The 18,727-nt window shown below is 43.4% G+C and overlaps 1 protein-coding gene across 2 annotated transcripts in view; it reads right to left on the bottom strand.

Annotated features, from left to right (window-relative positions):
* ZBTB47 (zinc finger and BTB domain containing 47) overlaps window positions 1-18,727 on the bottom strand; it is a 39,129-nt gene that overhangs the window by 8,114 nt on the left and 12,288 nt on the right. For both annotated transcript variants that reach the window (XR_011361778.1, XM_069959305.1), the window contains exons 2-5: window positions 16,759-18,165; window positions 7,761-7,908; window positions 4,580-4,695; window positions 2,764-2,908 (exon numbers count right to left, since the gene is read on the bottom strand). Coding sequence is in view for 1 of the 2 variants with exons in the window: in XM_069959305.1 (XP_069815406.1) it covers window positions 2,764-2,908; window positions 4,580-4,695; window positions 7,761-7,908; window positions 16,759-18,165 (1,816 nt within the window). In the remaining variant the exon portion in view is untranslated. The remainder of the gene's footprint in view (window positions 1-2,763; window positions 2,909-4,579; window positions 4,696-7,760; window positions 7,909-16,758; window positions 18,166-18,727) is intronic.

Below are 18,727 nucleotides of genomic sequence, written 5' to 3'. Positions count from 1 at the left end.
TATAAAGCTATAAACTTTTTTTTTTGCATTGTGGCCTGTATACTCTAATGGCTCTGGTTAACCTGGAGGTCAATAATAGGTGAGGGGCTATGGGAACATGAGAATTAGGGTGCAGTCATTATGATGGAAGGATTTGGCAAGGCTCGGTACTAGATGGAGAGAGGGCTCTCGAGGAGAAGAAGAAGGATTTCTGACATATGGCAAAAAGTTAGGAAGAGCAAGGAATTATCAAGAGGAAAGCGGGAGGGGGTCATCCAGATGTCTGTAGGTGCGCGGCCCCCACACTGCAGACTTATGATCATGGAGTTGTGAGGTCTGCGCGAAGATCGGCTCTGCTCATCTTGTATATACCAGCACTGTACCATCTTCCTTATATATGCAAATGCTGCAGAAAATGAGCAAAACACAAGGCCCGAGGAATATATAGCTCAGAGTCCGCCACCTCTGCCCTAGAAAACTCCTCCAAATCACAGCAAATGAGCACAATGCAGCGAACCAGCCGCCATCTAACAAAGGAACGAGATGAATGGAGGTTATTAAGATCATATTTCTATATAAAGGTCACGCTAATCCCTCCCTCCGGCGGCTCCCTGGCCTCATTAGACAGATGCTCGCTCACCACCGAGCCTCAGAGCAAGCGACTGTGCCGGAGCGGGGGCCACCCTGCAAGACTGGGGAGGAGGTGGGTATATATATAGAAACACAACATTTATTATATATCATACTATTACCGGAAGATGGAGCCTAATTGATACTATACACAATGGGGAAGATTTAGTGTTATAAAGGTGTCAGAATTCTGCCACAGTAAGGTTTATCGTAGGGACATTACATCTACATACAACGTGCGGAAAGCAAGATGCTGCACCTTAATATAGGACTAAGGCTGGGCTGATATATCAATACTTAAAAAGGGATAGTCCGAGATACAAAACCAAAATGTGATGTTTATAGCTCAGTGTCCACAGCTGTGACCTGCAGTTCAGCTTTGGCTGGTCGCACATGCTCAGTTGCAGCACTAGCAGTTACAGGAGGGTGACATGGTGGTCTATGAAATAGTAGAGGATGGGAACTAGAAACTAATGTGAGAGGCCCAGCAGTGAGGGAGCACAAAGCAAAGTGCATGAGAGGGCATTAGATACATCCCAGATACAGGGATCAGGAGCAGGTATTAGATACATCCAAGAAAGAGAGAATGGAAAGCAAGCGGCAGATACAACCTCAGAGATGGGGATCAGACAGTGCACATGGCAAGGAATAGGGAAAAAAAATCACTAGATGCAAACTGGGGAGGGGAAGAGAGAGAAGTAGAGATGAGAGAAACGGGTTCGGGTTCAAATCCATCCGAACCCGAATGTTCGGTATTTGATTAGCTGGGGCTGCTGAACTTGGGTAAAGCTCTAAGATTGTCTGGAAAACATGGATACAGCCAATGACTATATCCATGTTTTCCACATAGCCTTAGGGCTTTATCCAACTTCAGCAGCCACCGCTAATCACATGCCGAACGATCGGGTTCAGATGGACTCCAGCATGTTCCAGGTTCACTCATCTCTGGCAGGCAATGGACAGGGAGCAAGATCAGGCATTAGGTACAACCAAAATACAGGGATCAGGATCGGCATTAGATACAACCAAAACACAGGGATCAGGATCAGGCATTAGATACAACAGAAGTACAGGGATCAGGCATGAGATACAAATGAAGTACCAGGATCAGATCAGGCATAATATACAACCAAAGTACAGGGATCAGGTATCAGGTATGAGATACAACCGAAGTAGAGATCAGACATTAGATATAAATGAAGTACAAGAAGCGGATCAGGCATGAGATACAACCGAAGAACAGGGGTCATGATCAGGCATTAGATGCAACCATAGTAAATAGATCAGGCATTAAAGTGTCGATGTCGTATTTTTTTTCTCTCCCAGAAATCAATAGTCCAGGTGATTTTAAGAAACTTTGTAACTGGGTTTATTAGGCAAATATTCCATTATCTGCATTCAACAAGACTTTCCCCAGGTTCCCCCTCGCCTCCCTCCTCTCTCTCATTCACTGCTCATTATTAGGAAATCTCAACTCTTTTACATCAGTCGAACCTATGTAACCTATGGAGAGGGGAGGGGGGAGATTAGTCGCCAGCAGAGAACAAAGGATTACACAGTGGGACCTGTGTGAAAGCCGGTACTCAGAGTTCAGAGAGGTCAGTGCTAGCTTCAGAGGAGATAGCCGGTGATGTAGCTGTAAATTAACTCTTTGTTGTCCTGTTTTGGTGCCTCATCTCCCTCCACCCCTCCCTTCTCCATAAGAGAACCATTAAAACAGGGGGGAGAGCTTCAAACTGCTTTTTCATGATAAAAATGCATTTTTCGGCTAATAACCCCAATTACAAAGTTTCTTAAAACAGCCTGTACTATTGATTTCTGCAAAAATATACAAGTGAAGTACAGGAATTAGGATCAGGCATGAGATACAACTGAAGTACAGGGATCATGATCAGGCATTAGATACAAATAAAGTTCCAGGAACCGATCAGGCATGAGATACAACCCATAGTAAAGGGATCAGGCATTAGATACAAATAAAGTACCAGGGTCGGATCAGGCATGAGATACAACCATAGTAAAGGGATCTGGATCAGGCATTAGATACAACCATAGTAAAGGGATCAGGCATTAGATACAAGTGAACTACAGGGGGATCAGGCATGAAGAAACCAGGAACAAGCTACTATAATGGCGAGTCCTGACTCCCCTCACCTGTATGTGTCTTCATATGTTCATCAAAATACTGCTTCATGTTGAAATCTTTGCCGCACCACTGGCACATGAACTGCTTGTGCCCAATGTGTATGCTCATGTGCGACCGCAGCTGGTACTTGTACTGGAATCGCTCATGGCAGTTCTGTCGAAACACAAAAAAAGACAAAACTTGAGCAACAGAAATGGAAAGGTCTGGCAAACCAAAGACCTAAAAAGCCAATGTGTTATGTAGTAGCCAGGCAGCAAATAACATTTTATATATATAAAAAACAAACAAAAAAAACTAAATAACCCATCAGTATTCATACACAGCTCCTATGCTTCTGCATACTCCTTGCCTTGTAATCTGACCCTGCAATCATATTGCCATCAATCTGTCCTCAACCCAAATTTTTGAAGAAAGTAGTAAAGGGCAGATGAAAGCAAGTTTGATGGCAAGGTCAGACTACACCGGTTTTGTTTGTAGTCTGTCACCATGGAGACACCTGAGAGTGCTTAGGTGCTGTAGACACAAAACAACATTGCAAAGCTGCTTCATTTTTCATCTTGGATGAGTGTGAAAAACAAAACAAAACAAAAAAACTGTGGTTGCAAACATGCCCACCCTCCCTGGTAAGTCCCAAACAATTTTTATTTAATATTCATGTACTATTACACGGAACAATAAATCGGCCGAATCGGCCCGATTCGGCCGATTATCGCTCCATGTAATAAATACAACGATTAGCCGATGACAACGATCATTGGCTGATCGTTGATATAGGTTTGGACCTATTTTCGTTGGGCGCCGACTGCGCACCACTACGTGTAATAGCGGTGCGCGGCTGGCGACTGACGATATACATTACCTATCCACGTTCCAGGGCTGCTGCTGCGGTCTTCTTCTCCCCGGGTCCTGCGTGCTCTAGCTTCAGAGTGGCCTGTCAGCTGACAGGCCGCCCGGCCAATCACAGGCCGCAGCGGTCCCAGCTGACAGGCCCCTCTGAAGTTAGAGCGCGAGGGACCCGTGGAGAAGAAGACCGCAGCAGCAGCCCTGGAACGTGAATAGGTAATATATATAGTTAAGCAAGGGCTGCAATGACATCGGTAACGATGTCCCTGCAGCCCTTGTTTAACGATTATCGGGCTGTGTAATAGGACCAGTAAACGAGCGACGATCTAGCAGATCGCTGCTCATTTACAGGTATTATCGGGCCCCCATCGGCCTGTATAATACGAACCTAAAAGTAAAAGGCTGTAACCTACAAAGGAGGGTGGATGGGGATGTTCTCTTAACAGGAAGGTACAGTATACAAATCTGAAGGATTTTTTTTTTTTTTTTAAGTAGGAGCAGTTATGCTGTAGAATACATACAGGACAGGGCTATCTACAGTAAGAGCAGTAATGTTCATTGGAATTTGTGTTTTGTTTTTTTTCTCTTAACAGCAAAAGGTTCTATAGAGTAAGAGCAAACATGTTGTGTAGTGACTATATGAATGGGCTCTATACATGAAGGTGTTTCTCTACAGGACATACTAATTCTTTAAGAATAGGTTCCTAACAGTAAGAGCTGTAATGCCTCAATGGTAAAAATTTATTACAGTATGACATCATTGTGTAGAATTCTTACAGGAAGTGGCTCATAGTAATAACAGATGCACTGTGGACTATCCTAAAGAAGGTGTTCTTTACTGTAAAAGTGGAAAAATGAAGGAACAAAAAACAAACCAATACGCGAGTACTGCAAAATCAGTAAAGAAAACTCACATTCACTGTAGATAACAATACACTTTACATTAACAGTCCGGTAAACGTCAGACATTCTAAGTCTCACCTCACATTTAAAGGGTTTCTCCCCGGAGTGCTGCAAAGAGTGGACCTTCAGAGACATGCTACGCTTAAAGGATTTCCCACAGGTTTCACATGTGAAGGGCATGTCCTTTGTGTGAGCTGTCAAAACAAAGTAGAAACAAGACAATCACCGTCTCTGTGAGGCTTAAAATTCAGATGAATGTACTGAGAAGGTTGTAGTTCTGGAAGATGGATACATAAATATTTGTCTCCTCAAGGTGGGAGTTCCCCTTTATGATAAAAAGTCATAATACTGCTAAAAAGATGATGCCATACTGTGCCCACATAATCCTGCCATCCAGTTCTGAAACGTTATCACCATATGGTGACAAATAGAACAAAAATCAGGGCCACAAGGGAGGAGTGAGTGTAGAGCGGGTCCTGTGGGGAGAACTAGAGACAAACGCCCCTCTGCCCATACTATACCCCATCCTGCTTCAACACCATCAATTGTAAACTCCCTCAATCCAGTACAGCACTGGACTCCAGCACAGAACTACCTGATAATCCAGAATCTCACATGACGGATTACAGATCCAAGACCACGGCAATCCTCATTGGGCTGGATGGTCCCTACGCTTACAGTTCTCCTCTTATAGGGATCTACAGCTAGGCTGAAAGTCATAAAAAACAACGTGGCAGAGATAAGCAAATTAAAGGAGAAGTCCAGTGAAAATTTTTATTAAAAGTATTTTATCGCCCCCCAAAAGTTATACAAATCTCCAATATACACTTATTACGGGAAATGCTTATAAAAGTGCTTTTTTCCCTGCACTTACTACTGCATCAAGGCTTCACTTCCTGGATAACATGGTGATGTCACTTCCTGGATAACATGGTGATGTCACTTCCTGGATAACATGGTGATGTCACGACCCGCTGCTGGAAAGGATGATGGCAGGGGGACACTGAGGGACACAGGGCACTGGAGGGACACTGAGCATCCCCCTGCCATCATCCTCTCCAGCAGCCACAGCCCGCACAGCTCTGGGAGTCGGGTTGTGATATCACCATTTTATCCAGGAAGTGACATCATCATTTTATCCAGGAAGTGACATCACCATGTTATCCAGGAAGTGAAGCCTTGATGTAGTAAGTGCAGGGAAAAAAGAATTTCCCTAAAAAACTGTATATTGGTAATTTGTATAACTTTTTGGGGGGCAATACAATACTTCAATAAAAATGTTCACTGGACTTCTCCTGTAAATTTACTTTTTTTTTCCACACTTTTTTTCTTTATTTAAAAATTATTTTAAAAAATCTATATTCAGCCACAATTTAGGGCTAATTCATTAAAATCCCTTTTATTTGGTGTCGACAAGAACTGACAGGTGCCAGATATATGGAAATATTTGTGGATTTTGGAAAAGAACAAAAACAATCCATCACAGATTTGTGGCAGAAATCCAGGGCCTTGTAACCTTGCTGTGATTTTCACTTTGTATGCAGAGATTTTGTGCATGGATTCCATGTGATAGACTGACTGACCAATGCAGAGTTTTAGAAAATGAAAAAAAAATCCACCCATTATAGGGTCCCATATGGATTTACAAAGATTTTGATGCAGTTTATGCAAAGAAATCTGCATAAAAATTGACCATGTGAGCATGTCCTAAGACTTAGGGGGCATTCACACATTCTGTATGTACAATCTAGAATTTGGAACTCCTAGAATCATAATTCATTATGCCAGTTACAAGTGACATAGAAGTCACGCATAGTGTTTTTCCTCATGTACCGATACTGATTAATGCAAAGTTTGTTGAAAAGTTAAAGAAAGGTGGAGGATTTTCCTTAATAGTACAGGGAGGGAGACTTTACATTACCTTCAGCAGAGAGAGATCAAAATCTGCAGAGATTCTCCTGCTCTGGGAGATACCAAGTGTGAAGGGGGGATGATTTTGTAAAGTGTTAGACTGTAAAGTGTTTGGCTGTAAATGTTTATTCTGTTTACTCGATAAGGACATCTGCTGCTTGTAAGGGTTATTTTCTACCTTCCTCCCTCTCTCTCTCACACACACACACACACACACAGCCTGCCGCAGCCTTAGCACACGAAAGAAGAAACACACCATCTATTCCTAGAAAGAAACCACCACTGAGTACACAGTTTATCTATTACTGCTACACTTCTTAAGGCTTCTCCTCCGCTTTCTTCTCTATATTACACAGAATATCTTTATATTACACTGTTGCTCATATACATCATCCAGCAAGAGAACACCACAGATCTCCCCTGTTTACAGGCTCCCCTCACACAACGGACTCTTCCAGCTCAAAAAAAAGCTGCCAAATAGTGAGCTCAGACTCCTACCCCACAGACGTGATTTAGACTTGTTACGGAGCTCCCGGCATTAAAGTGAATCACGCTGTCTGTATTTTTAGACCGTTTCCAAAACATGTCAATGTCCTCTAAGTATTTTTAGCGTCTGCATTTTCGTTGTGAAAAAGGTTTTGTGTAAACGGGACATGGGACAGCCCTTTAAATAGAGCCATGTTCTAAACTGTGGCAATCGAGAGTGATTTAAGTTAATTTAACAGCAGATTTTTCAGATGGAAAAATTCTCTACGTAGTCTAAGGGTCCATTTACACAAAAAGATTATCTGACAGATTATCTGCCAAAGATTTGAAGCCAAAGCCAGAAACAGACTATAAACAGAGATCAGGTCATAAAAGGAAGACCTGAGATTTCTCCGCTTTCAAATCCATTCCTGGCTTTGGCTTCAAATCTTTGGCAGAAAATCTGCTAAGGATTTGCAGATTCCCCCGCAGTTAGCTCACCCGTGTCCAAGCAACAAAATCTGTGCCATTGTTCACACTAATAGTCAGCAGAATCCATGCAGTTCCCACAAGGAGACCCAAGGTTCCAGCTAAGCCCAATTACTAGCCCCACTCTCTAAGATCAGTACTAGAGATAAGTGACTCCATGTTAGCCGGCACTTCTGGATAAGTGGACAGTCAAGAGATTCTGCAGCCAAAAACACCGGGTACTAAAGATCCTCACACTATCTCAAGGTTTTAGCTATTCTCCGTTCTCCTGAATTCACCCTCCACCCCATATGCAGGGGACAAAACGCTGCCACGCAGGTCGCAAGACAGATGATTTATACGGTAAGGTCCTGGAGGACGAGATCAGGCGACAGACGAAGGGATCATTACTCACCGACCAGGTGCTTTCGTACGTGAGCCATCGTGTAGAATTTCTTCTCACAGATGTCACAGGAAAATTTCTTCTCCGCATAACCGTGGACGATTTTATTGTGCTCATGAAGTGACCAGAGCTTCTTAAAGGTCTTCCCGCACGTTAAACACTGCAAGACAAGGAATGGAGTGTCATCGCGACTCTCGAGAGCAACACTTAAAAAAATAAAAAAAGGACAATGTATAATTTTACATATTTATATAAACTAAATAAAATAAAAATAATAAAAATTTAAAAATTGAGAAATTAAAAATAAAAATATAAGGATCAGAAAATTTAAATGTTAAATTTAAAATTAAATTAAAAATGTTAAATTTAAATAAAATTCAAAACGTATTTTTTAGGCATTCATACCTAGAATATACATAACCTTTACACGTTTCGCACTGAAGAATATTTATCAAATCCTATGTCACCAACTGTAGTAAATTCTAGTAAAAAATTATTTGTAGACAAGTAGTATGGAGACTGGACACCTGCCAATTGGTCGCCAATGACCTGGAAATCTAATGGTTCCCAAGTTGTCTTCTACTGACGTCTATAAAAGGTCTCAGGGGTCCTGGTGGCCCAGTATACAGGACGGCCACATCCCTGTAGTTGTATTCCCATTCATGCTTGAAAGCCGTATCTAATGTAACCTGCCAATTGCACCCCTGTATACCTTTATGGCATACACATACACTCTACCTACACTCTACCTACATACTCGGTGACCTACATATACTCTCAGAGGATTTCTATAGATCTACGTAGGACATGGTCACACTGACGCAGTCAGACATCAAGAGAAATCTTTTAAAGTGTTTGTACAAAGTTCTTCTGCATTAGGTGTAGAGAAAATTCTCTAAGAGGAAATTTAGTCTATGCTTAAGGTCCCCATACACCTTCTACAGACTTCTGTTGTCCATACCCATTGCTTCAGGCGGTATAAGGTATGTAAAGCTCTTTCGAACTACCGACAGATGATGTCAACGGTGATAGGGGGTCGGGTGTGATGGAAAATCAGTGCCCCAAACGTTCCTGAGTATGGGGAGAACAGGTGGCGGCGGGAGAGAAAACTAACAGCTAAACGATCACATCTAGGGTTGAGACGATCTACAGTAAGATTCTCAAACCCTGAATCTTGCCTTGTTAAGTCTGATATGGAGTCTCATTCTAGACTCCTCCAGGGAATCAAAGTACTTGGAAAACCACAACAAATAATACAAGACCAAGAGTCCTATTACAAAGGCAGACTGCGATCGTTTTAGTAAACAAGTGCTGATCCGCTAGATCGGCGCTAGTTTACTGGACCTATTAGATGGCCCGATAATTGGGGAGTAAGGGCTGCATGGACATCGTTAGTCATGTCCGTGCAGCCCTTGCCCAAACACCTGATACCTTACCTCTCCCCGCCTTCTCTTCTGTGCTCCGCAGCTTCCCGATCCCGGCAGCAGGCCAATCACAGGACGGGTCAGCTGACAGACCACTTAGACGCTGCAGCCGCCAGGACCAGGAAACTGTGGAGCACAGGAAAGAAGACCAGGACTGGGGAGAATTAAGGGATCAGGTGTTTGGGCAATCGTCAGCCACGCATCGCTATTGCACATACCAATGCACGGCCAGTGCCTCATGATTTATGGTCCAAATCTAAACCAACGATCAGCCGATGAACGTCATCGGCTGATTGTTGTCTCTAGAACACAGAGCGATAATTGGCCCGATTTGGCCGATTTTCGCATCGTGTAATAGGGCCCTAAATTAACAGATTCAATGATTTTCAGTGATTTTTCTCGGCCGCAAAACCTCCCGCTATTTTTTCTCCGTGACCAATTGAAAATCATCCGTAGTTGCATATGTTTCCATATCGGTAAAATGTGAACAGTACTTGTTTGCTTACATTTGATCCGTGTATTACAAATGATAGTTACACTTTAAATAAATCACTGCTGATCAGATTTACAACTTATTACCGAATGTAGACCACTTTCCTTGACTAGAGTCGAGATGAGCAAACAAAGTAAATTTCGGTTCACGTGAACCCATATACCTTCCATTAAGGTGATTTGATATATTGTGCACTTGAATACGTTCACTAAACTTAGGGGCCTATTACACCAAACGATTATCGGCCGTACTTGGACAATTACCGACTGTTTCGGCTGATAATAGTTTGGTGTAATAGGTCGTGTTAAAAGGCAATGTTCAGCCAATATGCACGATGCCCACTGATCATTGTCTCAAAACATGACCTATCAAAACGACAACAATAGCAACAGTCTGCTGGCTGAGGCTCCGCGTAACAGGACAGTGGACCACGGCTATCTACTATGGGCCACACGGACAATCTAAGGATCATTCGGGCAGCCCCTCCTGGAGGAGCAAGCGAGCACTGACCTGACAGGTCGATGCTCGCTTGCTCCTTAATATCAGTATGTGTATTACAGCCCTTAGTTTTCAATGACACTAAGCTGGTCTACCACGTATATGTGATTCCCTAACGTTTTGTATATATTGGTGCACAGACTGCTGCTCTATCTGAAAGTCAAAGAAATGTCAGCACTGCACTCTGCTAAATTTTTGGGAGATTTATCAGACCTTGTGCTGACAATTCCCACTTTCGTTTTTTTAAAGGCCTTGACGGCTGGAATCTGGTAAGTTGCTATGGTAACTGCTCAAGGTTTTATAAATCCCCCCCCCAATAGATGGAATAGTTATGTCTGTGCATTGCTGCTCCATTCAGGGGCCAGATCTTTAGATCAAAAGTTGGTGAGACTGAGACCACCCACAATTCTAACATAGGACCTCTCTATTCAGTGTATCATGGATTGGGCATAAGGGCCCGTTCACACATGTCAATTCTTTGAGCCCTCTCATTCAAACTGATCAAAGGCAGGGTTCGGCGCCCAGTCGTTGCGGACGGGTTTGGCACTAAATTTCAGTGCGGATTCCGTAGTGTGAATGGGCTCTAAGGGTCTGCAATGGTAAAATCTACTTTAAGGGTATAAACCCACACACCGTATATGCAGCGTATTTACTGCTGCGATACGCAGCAAACTCGCAGCAAACTCGCAGCAAAATCGCAGCAGATTAGATCTAAATAACTGAACACAGCATCAAATCTGTACCAACAAATCTGCTGCGTATTTGTTGCATATCTGCTGCATATACGGTGTGTGGGTTTATACCCTAAGCTTGATAGAAAACTGACATTCATCCTAACACAGCCTAATAGGAGAACAAGCATGGCAGACACGGAGGCCTGGACTCTGATCATCTGGGGGTAACTGAGGAAGCCTCTTCTCTCTGAAGCCACTTAGATGCCATGGTGGCCACTTCCTGTGGCATCTAAAGGGAGGCTTTCACGGCTCTCTGAAAAACAGTATCTGCCATTTCTTCATACAACAAAAACACAATCTCTAATATCCACGGATGTAAACAAGAATAATAATACATTTTAGTTGGTTTATTTGGTTTTTATCTCTTGCACATTTCTGTACAATATATTATCTAGATTTTAATAAAGGAGGGGGCAAAAAAGAAAAAAAAAAAAAAGCTGAATTTCGGAATTGTGATCCGCGGCCTGATTACCAGGAGACATATGGAAACAGATGGGTCTGGGAGGACGTTTCATGGGACATTAGCGATTCCTCTACACAAAATGAGTTTGCTCAATGAGGCAGCGAGCTGGACAGCAGATTGTGACCCACAGCAGAAAGTCATCTGTACGCAGCGCTCCCGTCCTTGAATGAATCACAGGCTGGAGAGCGGGGGGCGCCAGAGGTCAGGACTGTCAGCAATGTGCGGAATAGGACCATAACGGGAATGCAGTATTTACAAAAAAAAACATTTAACTCGCTTTTTATTATAAATTTTCGATTTATTTTTACTATATTTTAGAATTTTTTTGTTGACACTGGAGCACAAAAAGTTAAAAGATATAAAAGATGTCCCCATCATGGCCGCCCCCATAAGAGTTGTATGGGAGCCTGATGATGGAGCAGAACAATGGAAAATACAGTACAGGTGTGAACCAAGCCTTAAAGCGTTTTAGTTCCTACATGAATAGACCAGCGCAGGGATGCCGGTGCTGAAGACTTTTTTTTTTCTGAACCACTGCCTGGTGCCAGTCTATTACCGAGCACCAGCCGGACATGAAGCAATGAAGGAGGGCCCGCCGGACCCCAGTGTAATGATCTCCCCTCCGTGATGTGGCTCCATTAGAATGAATGGAGATCATCACACTGAGGCCGGCGGGCCCTCCTCCAGTGCTTTATGTCTGGCTGGTGCTCGGTAATAGAACGGCGCTGTGCGCGAACACTGGGCGGCAGCTTAAAAAAAGCACCGTGGCGCAGTCATCCCCGCACTGGCCTGTTCATGTAAAAAAAAAAATAAAATATGTACATTCGCTTTAAAGGGGTTATCCAGCCATACAATAGGTAATAGAGGAGAAGGTCCCCCTCTGCAGAATTGGAATCTTTTATAAAGAGTAGTTAGGGCTCATTCACATTATGATTGTGACTTCCGTGGGACAGATACATTGACAAAATGAAAATCAGTTTGCGTGTCGTTAATTGCATCTTTTAGGGTAGCTTCACACACACCATATCGCAGAGGATTTTCTGCTGCGGATCCGCAGCTGATTTGATCTAAATAACTGAACACAGCATCAAATCTGCACCATGAAATCTGCTGCAGATCCGGTGTGTGTGACGGCAATCTTAGGCTGACCATAAAACCATTGTCGTTTGCAAACCGTTCGGAGCATGTACACAACGTTTGTTTGTTAATTATGATTGTTCGGATACCAGAGTGTATAAACTATTGTAATTATGATCTAAACTAATGTGTTATGTTCCCTGTGTTATGGTGAACAATTTCCGGTTGTTTGCAAAAGCTTGATTGCTTATTACACTGGCCAACAAATACGTGAATACGTTCACTAAATAAACTTAGGGGCCTATTACACCACACTATTACACTGGTCAACAAATTTTCAGAAGTTATTTGGTTCAGAAATAAAATTATCCATTTCTTAATGATTTTTATGTGCAAAATTCAAATATCACAAGGAAAAATGTGAATTGGCTCTAGTTTCTATGATATAGAAGAGTTCTCATGTTACGGTTTTGTGAATTGTATAGAATACAGTATAATAGCCGACATATTTATTACTTCTGTAATCATAAGGAAGCAAGTTTACTGTTCATAAACTTTTGAAATATATTCATAGGAAACTTAGTTCTACCTGAAATCAACTACAAGTTACAGGCATAGCTAAGAATTTTTACAAATTAATGATGTTTATTGAACTCTGGGATGTTGGTCCGTATTCAATGGCTTCTCGGTGCATTTACACGTCTTTTGTATTCATACATGGGATTGTCTCTGATAACTGTCCAACAGTAATCTGCAAGCATTGATGGGTTCCATTTACCCCGATACCTTAGGCTAGGTTCACACTGCGTTTTTGTGCATCCGTTTTGATCTGCTTTTCCATTGACTTCTATTACAAAAAAAAAAAAAATGGATCGAAACGGATCTGTTTTTTTAACGGACACAAAAGTAGTGTTGACACTACTTTTGTGTCTGTTTAAAAAAATTGGATCCGTTTGTTTTTTTTGTTTGTGTTTTTTTTTTATAATGGAAGTCAATGGAAAAGCAGATCAAAATATATCCACACAAATGAATGATTTTTCAATCGTTGCCTGCAATTACACAGAACAATTATCGTTTAAATTGGAATTTAAACGATAATTCCATATAACGATTTTTTGCCCCGTGTAATAGGGCCCTTAGACTGCTAGTGGCTACAATCAGGTAAATTTCCGAGAAGACACCAGTTTTATCTCACCTTTTGAGTCCGGGACAGATTCCCATTTTGACATTTTAATGATGTACCCAGCCATGGAGGGCACAAACAAGGTTTGACCCCCAACCCTACAAAGAGCGTCTCAAGCTCTGGAGGACCTATCCTGTCCTGGATTACAGAGACAACCCATTGACTTGACACTGTAATACTTAGTTTCTCCTGTGGTGGTGCTGCACAGAAACGATTATTCTTATTATTATAATAGACACAACGATCAGCCAATGACAATGATCGACGGCTGATCGTATGTTTTGGTCCTGAATCAAAATCATCGGCCACCGACCGCGCATTGCTACATGTAATAGCGATGTGCAGCTGACAGCGGACAATTGTGTAAAAAAAAAAAAAAAAAAAAAACTGCCACTGTAGCTTCAGAGCGGGTCTCTGGGAAGACAGCAGAACAACACAGGGACTGTGGAGAGGTAATGTATACAGTTTAAGGGCAAGGGCTGCACAGACATCACTAACAATGTCTGTGCAGCCCTTGCTAAACGATTGCAGAGCCTTATAAAATATGGCGACTCCATTGAGGACACAGAAACAAATGTCATTTGCAGGGGGTCACCATGAGATCACATGACCCAAGAAAGGAAAGGATTCCAGAAACCTTTAGGGTATCTTCACACATACCGGATTGACAGCGGATTTCACCATGCGAGTTTGCAGCGAAATCCGCTGCGAATCCTGGTACTGTCAATTTAATGGGGTTACATACCCACAGCAGAATTTTCATTCCGCTGCAAGTATGTAACCCGACCCCTTTAACCTCCCGATTTACTGTTAAATCGTGAAATGCGCTGCGAATCCGGTACGTGTGATACAACTAGATGGGGGAATCTCAGCTGAGTTATACAAACTGGCTGACTAGCTAGTTTGAATAGGGCTATAGAAACCTATGGAACAATTATAGATGTGTGAATATGACCTAATGGTCCTTTTACATGAAGCGCTAATTCGCCCAATCGTCTTTGAGGCAACGATTTTATTTTATAACGATCAGCGTTTAGACGAAGAGATAAATCATTTGAAAAAATAGTTATTGCGATCGTTTTAAGATCTCACACATAGGGTCAATCTGTGAAAGACTGTTTACATGAAGCGATCTGCGAATTTTCAGCGAACGAACAACGATGATTTGAGAACATGTTGAAAGATCAAATTGAAAGATTTCTCGCTCGTCGCTTGATCTTTTGCGGTGTTTACACGGAACGATTATCGCTCAAGTGCCATCGTTATCATGAAAATTCAAACGATAATTGCTCTGTGTAAAAGGACTATTAGGCTCAGCTAACACTGGTCTTGGTGCCTGTTCAGCTGCATTCGATGGACCCCAGCAATTTACAATGGCGTCCATCAGGTTTTGTTATGGCCGTTACTGTGCCAAATTATACACAATAGGCCGGCAAACTAGAAAAGGGTGATATTGGGTTGTCCACACATTAAAAGTTTAGATTGCACCACACATCCAATGACTAATGGAGGCCGACCGCAGTACTCAGACTGGCTGGCCAGGGAGTGATGGGCGCTGCCACGTGCTTCCCTCAGTTATAACTCAGAATTGGAGCAGGTCTCAGGACAATGTAAACTTTTGACATGTCTGGACAAAAAGGCACAAACACTAAGTTTAAAAAACATCTGCCGTAGGGATGAAGAGTCACTGAGGCGGTCCCTAGATGACGCTCCCACCTCCGTAGCTCTCGAGTGACAAGCCTTACTCTATACATAAGTAGGAAAGGACGTGACCAATTAAGGCGCCATATCAAATCCACCATCCAGTGTTTATGAATATGAAATTGTATTTAGAAAGGGGTGGAGCTTAAAGAGCTAGATGCAACCACAACATTGCAATTTAAGTTCCTCCTCCAGCTAGGCCCCACCCCCTGAGAAACTTTTAAGTCACTGGACAAACTCATCACAACATCACTTCTAAGTTTAGAGGTCCTTTTAGTAAAAGCACTGCGGGGGCAGAGCTTTACAACTAGCACTGCGGGGGCAGAGCTTTACAACTAGCACTGCGGGGGCAGAGCTTAGCAAAATAGCAAGGGCAGAGTTTTACAACTAGCACTGCGGGGGTGGAGCTTTACAACTAGCAGTGCGAACCCAGCCTTAGGGTATAAACCCACACGCCGTATAAGCAGCGTATTTACTGCTGCGATACGCAACAAATACGCAGCAAACACGCAGCGAATACGCAGCAAAAACGCAGATTATATCTAAATAACTGAACACAGCATCAAATCTGTACCAACAAATCTGCTGCGTATTTGCTGCGTATTTGTTGCGTATCTGCTGTGTATACGGTGTGTGGGTTTGTACCCTTACTACTTATTTTAGAAGCAATATCATACTGAACACAAGATTGCGTTGCTTGCAGTGTGCAAGTTTTGAAGCATCTACATGTGATGTGCATGAAATGGCAAGAAAACCCACTAATAAAAAAAAAATATTTTGATCTTCAAAATACAGCGGCCCAGATTTAACCAGACAAACAGTGACCAATCACAGCTCAGAGTTCTTTACTCAAAATGAAATGTGATTGGTTGCTATCTGTCTGATTGATGAATCTGGGACAGTGTGTAAACACAGCCATGGGGCTTCAGAATGGAAATGTCAGTACGTATCAGACTGTAAGAGGAGATCTACAGAGGTGCAAGATGACTCGGACATCACAACACTAACAAAATCCCTTCACTAGCGTTTAGTAGCACAGGCTGCAGATCCCCTCCATGGTATCGTTTACCATGCAGAATCTGCAACCAAGTGTAATGCATGCAGGCAAGGTTGCACAAAACTTCATATAGACTGCAGAAAAAAAATCTGTACAGATCTCTGTGCATGCAGCCGACCTTGGGTGTCACACCTGAGGCCCTACAGCTATTGCACAACCACAATTCCTAACTCCTGAACTACATTCTGCAAGAAGAATTATGAATGCAGCTCTGGATATAACTGCAACATACACCATCGAATCTGCCATTGCCATTTCCCATACCAGCAGGACAGACGTAATGTTACCGCCATCTTACCTCCGGATAAAGAAGTGGCCATTGTGATTTCCTATCTGACTTAACCCTTCACATAAGGCGACGTGCGGGGCCACAGACTTACTTGTATATTCTTTTCACAGTCTGTCTGGTGGTGAAGCATCAGCTCGCTCTCCAGAAGGAACCTCTTGCCACATTTATCGCAAATCCTCATGCGGCTGTGGGTGACGTTCATGTGCTTTTCCAGATACCACCTATTATTAAACACTCTAGGGCACTTCTTACAGGGAAAGTGCTGTTTCTCGTCAAATTTGGCCTTTTGCCCCAAAGCGTCCTGCCCTTTCTTCTTCCGCCTCCCCCCACCTGCTCGGTTCCTCGACCCTTTGGCGCCTTTACTCAGCTTGTTTGAGTCATTCTCGCTTGGCGATTTGCTCCCGTCCTCGGGGGAGTTTTCATCTTTGGCTGTCTCTGCTGAGTCATCATTGTCCTTTTCCTCCTCCTCCTCCTCTTCTTCTTCCTCCTCCTCCTCCTCCTCACGGGGCTCCCCTATGTCTTCCTCTTCGCTTGGCAAGATGTCGTCATCCTCATCTTCCAACATGTCAAGGAAGTCCTCCTCCTCCTCCAGGCCGCCTTCTTCTTCCTCGTTCTCATCGTCCCCATCTTCCTCCGACCCCCGATCGTCCCCGTCTGATCGGTCTAGAACAGCTACCGGATCGGTTGGACCCCCCTTCCCCTCAGTCCCTTTAGATACATTTAGTGTCTGGTTATTTAGGTTGACCTCTACGATGATCTGTTCTCGGTTGTAGGACTCTTGGCTCTCCACCATGTCCTCCTCCGAGTCGGCCCCTTCTATTTTACAGATCCGGGCCCCGCTCCTTTCCTCATCTTTGAAATACTGTTTTGGCGACGTGGCATTGGGCATATGTCCTTTACTCACACTGTCCTCTACTCGTACAGAGTAGGGATCATTGCCCTCCCGGGCGTAGATTTTGGTAGGAGGTGCGTCCACCTCCTGCTTTATCTCCCTATAGAACTGAGGCTGCATGACGGCGCTGGTCTCATTCCGATTGTCCTCCGTGTCCATAATGTCATTGGCCATGGACAGGTTTAGCGACCTGCTGTGAATGAGCTCCTGACACGACGTCACAATCTCGTTCATCTGTAACACGGCCGCAGCGTTTAAGACGTCCTGCACGTTGCAGCCATTGACTAAGAGCTTAGAGGTGTAGATAAAGTTGAGGATCTGCTGGAAGCCTCGAGACGTCAAGGCCTCCAGGGACAGCTCCACCCGCTGCAGCTGCTTGTTCTGGGTGAAGAGAGAATGGAAGAATTGGCTGTAGGCGGCCAGGACGCCCTTGTGAGCCGGGAAGGTGCTCTTCTGCTGGACCAGCACAATGTCCACATCGCAGAGGTCGGGCTGAAACAGACGCTGCTCGTTGAGTCTGTCCATTAAGCAGGTGAAGTGAAGGGCCACATCTTCCACTAGGGAATACTCCGTGGAGGGGTAGTCCGTGGTCTTCTCCACTATCAACTGTGGAAAGACGAGAGAGAAGACAATGAATGAAGGGAATTTATAGAAAAAGCAAGACTGCAACACTATTAAAACTATCTGGAAACGTAAAATCTAGAGATGAGTGAACCTCGGGCATGCTCGAGTCGATCCGAACCCGAACGTTCGGCATTTGATTAGCTGGGGCTGCTGAACTTGGATAAAGCTCTAAGGTTGTCTGGAAAACATGGATATAGCCAATGACTATATCCATGTTTTCCACATAGCCTTAGGGCTTTATCAAACTTCAGCAGCCACCGCTAATCACATGCCGAAAGTTCGGGTTCGGATGGACTGGAGCATGCCCGAGGTTCGCTCATCTCTAGTAACATCCCATGCATACACGTGTCCCTAGGTCTAGGAGAGGTCATACACCTTGGCATCGAAAAATATTCAAGAGAACGAAAAGCCATTGCCAGACTCCTTGGAAAGGAACTTAAAGATGGGGCATTAAAATCCAACATGCCTGATCCTTCCCTTTTGCAACATTATATATCAGAGGGTGGATGTCATATAAACAGTAGGCTAGTTCTGCTGAAAACAG

Source organism: Dendropsophus ebraccatus, chromosome 2 (genome assembly GCF_027789765.1).
Source record: "Dendropsophus ebraccatus isolate aDenEbr1 chromosome 2, aDenEbr1.pat, whole genome shotgun sequence".
Lineage (NCBI taxonomy): Eukaryota > Metazoa > Chordata > Amphibia > Anura > Hylidae > Dendropsophus > Dendropsophus ebraccatus.
Note: the sequence above shows the minus strand (reverse complement) of the source record. Positions and strands in the feature narration are given on the sequence as shown.